The 8,310-nt window shown below is 43.3% G+C and overlaps 1 protein-coding gene across 1 annotated transcript in view; it reads right to left on the bottom strand.

Moving 5' to 3' along the window:
* Window positions 1-2,587: 2,587 nt before the first annotated feature.
* Window positions 2,588-8,310, bottom strand: part of OTOP1 (otopetrin 1) — a 71,762-nt gene continuing 66,039 nt past the window's right edge. Inside the window, exon 6 of the mRNA XM_075858099.1 lies at window positions 2,588-2,774. Coding sequence (XP_075714214.1) covers window positions 2,604-2,774 — 171 coding nt within the window. The 3' untranslated portion in view covers window positions 2,588-2,603. The remainder of the gene's footprint in view (window positions 2,775-8,310) is intronic.

The raw sequence follows: 8,310 nt of genomic DNA, 5'->3' as shown, positions 1-8,310 counted from the left end.
AGATTTCTGCACAAAAAAAAAAAATGGGGTGTGGGGGTGGAGAAGGTGTTTAGTAACTAGGCAAAAGTATAGGAAGGATTATATAGAGAATTAAGGAGGCATCAAATGAAAATATAGCCTGGCACAAATAAAAATATACGTACTGAATAATTGGCGGTGAAGAACAAATGACAAAGTGATAGAATAGAATTAAAATAACAAATTCTGTACTTGTACCTACAGTGGCGCTTATATATATATATATGACCATATCATGTACAGACTAACGTGAAGATTTATCAAAATTAACGCAAGGGAAAAGTGGGCGGGGGTTGCACAATGCAACCAATCAGCTTCCATCTCTCAATTTTCAGAAGTCCTTATGAAAATGACAAAAGAAATATTATTGGTTGCTATGGTCAACTCCCCTATTTTTCCCTTGCATTAAACGATAACTAAACTTTCAGAAAACTTTTGACATGTCATAAGTTTTAAACGGTGGGGGCCTGAGAAGTGAGACCCCCACCAATCGCTAAAACTAAGCGGCAGAAGTGCTCGGGTAAGCGCTGAGCCGCTTTGTTTCTGATCGTCTTTTTTTGGAAAGCCGGGCAGTTGGTGTACGGGCTCATAGACTTTCTATTGAGTCCATACACCGTTACCTTGCCTTTCTGAGAAAAGCTCCTGCCGCTTCGATCTAGCGATTGGTGGGGGTCTCAGTGTTCGGACCAGCACCAACCAAAACTTCTGACATGTCACTATGACATGTCAGGAGTTTTCTGAAAGTTTACTTAACCTTTAATTTTGATAAATCTCCACCCAATAAGTTCAGTACATACAACGACTGTCCTATATATATATATATATATATATATATATATATATATATATATATATATATATATTTATACATTGCACTTCTTTACGTGGAAATCTTTCTTTCTTTAAAGCACTGTCTTCTACACACATATATATATATATATATATACACACTTCTCAAAAAAATTAAGGGGACACTTAAGAATCACAGTCTAGCCCCAAGTAAATAAAACTTCAGGGATATCAATAAGTGATTGTGAATCAATTTCACCTGCTTTGGTGCAGAGAGTTAACAGGTGCACTAGAGAGGCATCAGCAAGACAACACCCAAAATTGCAATGGTTTTGGAGGTGGTGGCCACAGATAATTCCGCTCTCCTAATCTTTCCTGACTTATTCTCTAGTTTTGTGTTTTGCTAGTGTCCTTGTCACTGCTGAAAGTATGAGGTGGTTCCTGCTGTCCATTCAGGTAGCAAAGGTAGCCAAGCTCCTCCACGATGGCACATACGTACGTGCAGTTGCAAGGCTTGCTGTGTCTCCCAGCACAGTCTCAAGTGCATGGAGCAGATACCAGGACACGGGCCGTTACATGAGAATAGCCGAGCAGGGCCGTAGAAGGGCATCAACCCATCAGCAGGATCGCTATCTGCTCCTTTGTTCAAGGAGGAACAGGAAGAGCACTGCCAGAGCTCTACAAAATGACCTCCAGCAGGCTACTGGTGTGCATGTTTCTGACCAAACTGTTAAAAACTAACCCCACGAGGGTGGCATGGGGGCTCGATGTCCTGTAGTGGGACCTGTGCTCATAGCCCAGCACCCAATCGTCAGAGAACACCAGAATTGGCAGGTCCGCCAGTAGCACCGCAGTGTCTTCACAGATGAGAGCAGGTTCACACTGAGCAAATGCGACAGATGTGAAAGTCTGAAGACGCCGTGTTGAACGCTATGCTGCCAGCAACGTTAACCAGTATGACCAGTTTGGTAATGGGTCAGTGATGGTTTGGGGAGGTATATCCTTGGTGGGTTGCACAAACCTCCATGTGATAGCCAACGGTTCCCTGACTGCTGTTAGGTACGTGGATGAGATTCTTAGAGACTTGTCAGACCTTACGCTGGTGCAGTGGACTTTGGGTTCTTCCTGGTCTAGGACAATGCCAGTGTGTGTAGGCATTTCATGGATGACGAAGGCATTGATGCCATTGACCCTCACAATTCCCAGACCTGAATCCAATTGAGGAACTCTGGGACATTATGAAACAATGCATCCGACGTCGCTAAGTTGCGCCACAGACCGTCCAGGAGCTCACTGATCCAGCCGTCTCATCAGGAGCATGCCCAGACGTTGTCGGAGTGCATACAGGTTTGTGGGGGCCATACACACTACTGAGTCACATTATGAGTTGCCGTGATGAAATACAAGCAAATTGGATATGCCTGTGATTTCATTTTTTCTACTTAGATTTTTGGGGTGATTTTGAATCCAGCCCTCAATTGGTTGAAGATTTGGTTTCCATTGACCGTTGTTACGAGATTTTGTTCTCAGCGAATTACTGAATTTATATCAGTAAAGATTTCCAACTTGACTCTTCTATTCATTGAGGTTCGATGCGTGACTTAAGTGTTCCCTTAATTTATATGTATTTATTACTGATTAATGAATAAGGATATTGTGCAAAATATGAGATGTCACTTAGCTTATGTTTCCATAAACCTCAAAGTGACCTGGATAAGCACACTCCCCAATAGAACGGTATGACACAATAAAATTATGTGTTCAGTTAGGCCATTTTCTTTTTATTTTTACAATGTCTATGTCTTACAGTAAACTTCAAATAATGAAGAAGCTGAATGCATACGATAGAAGATGGAGAAAGGCATCGCAAGATTAACGACTGTGATCCAGGGTTCAAAACCAAATACGACTTCTTCTAGGCCATTGTCATACTGAGGACGGCAGCCAAACGCTGGTGGGATCCAAAGCTGTGGTACAATGTATAGAAAAACATCTCAGATTATAAAAAGTACAATGTTGTTAGGGATACAGCCCAAAATAAACACATCATGGCATACAATTAGGAATATATATATATATATATATATATATATATATATATATATATATATATATATATATATATATATATATATATATAATATATATTACGCCTACTAACTTTGTATTATTTGGTTTTGGCCTCTATAGTATTTAGTATATCACTGGATCTAATATTCTCTGTTAGATGCAATCGGAAATTGAGGTATACCCTCCAATAGCCAAATATCACTAAGGCCTCATGCACACGGCTGTACATAGAGGACGTATGGCTACCTAAGACAGAGTCATCCGGCTTCCATGTGCTGAAATACGGGCTCCGTCGGGTGCTTTATGTACAGAGCTATTCTCCCCTAGAAATAAGGTTTCTAGGGAGAATACTTCCATATGTACAGAATTCTTTGGAGCATGCCAACAATTTTTTTCTGTTGGATTCGTACAGTATTCAACAGAAAATGCCTTTGTTTGCGACCATATAAAATTAGAGGCATGTGGAGGTACAGTAAAAGCCTAAGAATAGGGACACTATTACAGCTCCGTACAAAATAAATATGCAATATGGCTGTGTGCATGATGCCTAGAGGAAAAGATAGATATGTAACACTGTATCTAGAAATGTTCTTATATTTTATCATATTCTTGCTATAGGATCATGCTGAAGTTCTATTCATATATCTTATAATATCAAAATATAGTGGAAAAAGGAACAACTAATCAGAATCAATCTATAATTTTTCATAGGCCCTGTAGAAAATATAAGACCTGATTGGTTAGCCAGGGGCCCCACTGTACAGGAGACATGCCATGGGACCTCAGTCCTGTTATTCCCAGGATTGGTGGTCACAGTGTTATGGCATATCCTAGAAATATCTATTACCATTAAAAGAGGGGAATATGACGGAATACAAAAACAAACAGCTACCGTATTTTGTGGTTTTTGCCACTTGTCAGTACAGAGCAGGGTGCTGGCTTGCTTTGTGAAAGGCCTTTAACGTAGTGCTTGGGGGGTGCTGGTTCCTATTAAAGAGACATAACCTTCTACAGATGGGTTGCTCTTCATTTTAGTGGGGATTCTGGCTTGGCTAAAATCCCTCGTTGTGTTTCATGACTCTTCTGTGGGTTGGACAATGACTTACTGGAAAGCTACCTCCAATAGATGGCAATAGAGAGATCGATTTCCTTCTCCAGGAGGAGAGCTAGCATGCATATTTTCTTTCCCATAGAGCATTGCCTGTAAGAATCCATACTATTTTTGTCTCTTTAACGAGAAAAGAGCACCCCCAAACACATATAAGTTCTTAAACTATATATTAACATGTTTCAGAGGCCGGTGTCAGTATTTTATCTGCAATTAAAGGCCCCATGCAAACGACCCTAGTTTTTAAAATGCTAACACATTCATTTCTATTGGCCACGGACACGTTCCCGTATATTTACGGGAAGGTGTCTGGGCCGTAGAAATGAGCTGTAGAAAATAAGTCATGTCCTATTTTTGCATTTACGGACCATGCTCTTATACTTATTACTGTATACCTCCCAACTTTCAAGTATTATAATTAGGGACAACCAATGCGGCGCCTCTAATCCCACCCAATCCCCGCCCATACACACCCGGTTCAGCCCACACAGTATTATGCTCCTATAGTGCCTCCCACACAGTATAATACCAAATAGCTGCCCCACACAGTATAATGCCCCCATAGCTGCCACCATACAATATAATGCCCCCATAGCTGCCACCATACAGTATAATGCCCCATGGATGCACCCATACAGTATAATGCCCCATGGATGCACCCATACAGTATAAAACCAACACAGAAGCCCCCATACAGTATGATGCCCACACAAATGCTCCCATACAGTATAATGCCCACACAGATTCCCCCATACAGTATAATGCCCACACAAATGACCCCGTACAGTATAATGCCCACACTGTACTGTATGCCCCCATACAGCATAATGCCTGCACAGATGCCCCATGCAGTATAATGCCCAAACAAATTCCCCCATACAGCATAATGCACCATAACTGCCCCATACAGTCTAATGTCCCCATACAGTATAATGCCCACACAGATGCCCCCATACAGTATAATGCTCCCATAGCTGCCCCATACAGTATAATGCCCCCCATACAGTAAAATGCCCACATAGATGCCCTCATACAGTATATTGCCCCCATAGCTGCCCCATAGCTGCCCCATACAGCTTAATGTCCCCAATGCTGCCCCATACAGCATAATCCCCAAACAGATGCCCCCATACAGTATAATTCCCACACAGATACACTCATACAGTTTAATGCCCACACAGATGCCCCCATGCAGTATAATGCCCAAACAAATTCCCCCATACAGCATAATACCCCATAGCTGCCCCATGCAGCATAATGCCCCCATAGCTGCCCCATAGAGTATAATGCCCCCCTACAGTATAATGCCCACACACATTCCCCCATACAGTATAATGCTCCCATAGCTGCCCCATACAGTATAATGCCCCCCATACAATATAATGCCCACACAAATGCCCCCATACAGTATAATGCCCCCATAGCTGCCCCATACAGTATAATGCCCCATCGCTACCACATACAGCTTAATGTTCCCAAAGCTGCCCACCATACAGCAAAATACACAAATAGCTGCCCCTATACAGTATAATTACCCCGTAGCTGCCCTTATAAAGTATAATGCCCCCTTGCCTGCCCCTAGTGCCAGTGCCCTTGTAGATAGTGGAACTGTGCCCATGTAGATGGTGCCCATGTAGAGAGCACCACAGGGTCCCCTGTAGACAGTGCCCCTATATAGTGCCACAGTGTCCATGTAGATAGCACCACACCCCCCTTGAAGATAGTGCCACCCCATGTAGATAGCGCCATTGGGACTCCCTCTTGGAGCGGAATCCCCACCAGAGCATAGGCCGGGGATTCCGCTCCTAGAGGGAAGCCCTGTTGTCACTGTCCATATATGGACAGTGACATCAATGCCTACTCCTTCAGCGGAATCCCCGTTACTGACTCTGGCCGGGGATTCCACTCCAGGAGGAGCCCCTGACGTCAATGTCCATATATGGACAGTGACCACAGGGGTTTCCTCTAGGAGCGGAATCCCTGGCCAGATCATCGGCAATGAGGATTCCGCTCAAGCAGTAGCCACTGACGTCACTGTCCATATATGGACAGCGACGTCAAGGGCTTCTTCCGAGCACAGTGCTTAAAGTAGCGCTGTGGCCGGGTAGTCCTAGGTGAGCGGAGGAGTTCCCTCTGCGCCTCCGCACTGAACTAATTCAGAATTGGGTTCAACTGTATTTGTGTCCCGAGGACGCGGATACAATTGACAGCGGGACATACCCCCGGCCACCCTGAACAGCGTGATACTGCTCGGAATCTGGGACTGTCGCGCTAATTTCGGGACGCTTGGGAGGTATGATTACTGTAAACATGGTCTGCAAATGCAGATGTCCCTCTGCGGTCCGTCCGTGCAGTATTTACTGACTGTAAATACTGCACAGATGTGCGCATATGGCCTAACTATGTAGCTTTCACTTTAGGACCTAGTCCAAAATGCTCGCAGTCTCACTCCTTGGGGGATGCTCCTGCTACTTGGGCCTAGTCCTACTGATGCCAGTAGCAGGATACCATGGCAACACAGGTGACCTTCTTCACATTAATCCAACTGTTTCTTCTACCTCATTCATCCAGCTTCTCACTAGTCTATTCTCTGCTGCCATCTGCTGCTCAGTCACAGGCACAACACACACCGGAGAGACAGAACTAACAGGGGGAAAAAACAACCAACGAAATACCACAGAGGACAACAAACTCACCACACACAGGAGCAAATAACACAATGTGAAACATATGGTTACAATTTGTAACGGGCACTGTCACCCCCTTGCAAGTACATGCCCCACTGATAAGGGGAATGGTAGCACCCAATTGTCATTTTATTCATACATTTCCTAGAGGAATAACAGAGGAATAGCCCAATGCAGAGTTCTAAGAAAAGATGCTCAAGAATTGTTAATTCATGGGAAATACAAGTATTAACTAAAACAGACATGTCAGGAGAGGTGACAGCTCCTCTTTAACCCTTTCCCGCAAAAAGACGTGCCTGGTACGTCATAGTGCGGGGGTGATGTATGGAGCCGTGTTCTCACGCGCTCCATACTCAGCGGGTGTCAGCTGTGTCTTACAGCTGACACCCGGGACTAACGGCCAGGAACAGTGATTGCACTGTTCCTGGCTGTTTAACCCCTCAAATGCTGCAGTCAATCGCGACCGCAGCATCTGAGGCATTGAAAAGAGGGTGGTGGCCTTCAACAACTCATCGACCCCGCAATGAGATCGGGGGGGAGGTGACTATGGTTGTCATGGCAGCCATGGGGCCTAATGAAGGCCCCCTGGACTGCCTTTGCTCTGCCTCTGTTCAGCCGTGCCGCCGACAGGGCTTAATAGAAGCCTGTAAAAATTACAACATATGTAACGATCACTGGTTCAAGTCCCCTACAGGAACTAATGAAATGTGTAAAAAAAACAATTTTTTAGTAGAGAAAAAAAAAAAGTTAAAAAAACAAAAACTTTTTGCATTTTTCCTGTAAAGTGATGTCAAAAATTAAAAAAGGAAACAAAATTGGTATCGCTGTGTCCGTAGAAGTCTGAACTATTAAAATATAGCACGGTTGACGCCGTAAAAAATAAAACTTTTAAAACTGCAAAATGGCTGTTCTTTGTACAATTTAACTCTCAATAAACAGTAGTAAAATATAAAAAAAATATATATTTGGTACCACCATAATCGTATTGAGCCACAGAATAACGTTAAGTTGTCATTTTTACCGCACGTGAAAGTTGTAAAAACTAAACCCAAAAAACAATGGAGGAATAGTCGTTTTTTCTCATTTCAGCCGCAAAGATTTTTTTTTCAGTTTCCCAGTACATTATATGGTACTTTAAATGCTACCAATAGAAACTACAACTCCTCCCTCAAAAGATAAGCCCTTACACCGCTCTATTGATGGAAAAATAAAAGAGTTATGGCTCTTGGAAGGCGGGGAGTGAAAAATTAAAATAAAAAATCAAATAAAGGCTTCATCCTGAAGGGGTCGAGGCTGCTGAAGATCTGTTTGTATATAGCACCAAAACTGAATGCAGTTCGACACCTGAGACAATGTTACAGACAGTGGGCCATACTTTTTAAAGTTTTCTTAGACATTCTTATTGCTGTTCCCAGAGTGGAAGGACTAAGTAAATGAGGGAATGATAATTTATTAAGCTCAATTAGCTCTGGTTAGGGTATGCTCACACGGCTTATTTTTGGCTGTTTCTCTGGCCGTAAACGGCCGAAAGATCGGAAGCAGAACGCCTCCAAACATCTGCCCACTTCAATGGGAAAAATGGCGTTCAGTTCCGATGGGGCGTTTTTTTAAGCGGCCATTTTGAAAAACGGCCGCATT

Source organism: Rhinoderma darwinii, chromosome 1 (assembly GCF_050947455.1).
Source record: "Rhinoderma darwinii isolate aRhiDar2 chromosome 1, aRhiDar2.hap1, whole genome shotgun sequence".
In the NCBI taxonomy this organism is placed as follows: domain Eukaryota; kingdom Metazoa; phylum Chordata; class Amphibia; order Anura; family Rhinodermatidae; genus Rhinoderma; species Rhinoderma darwinii.
This window is presented reverse-complemented; position numbering and strand designations above follow the sequence as displayed.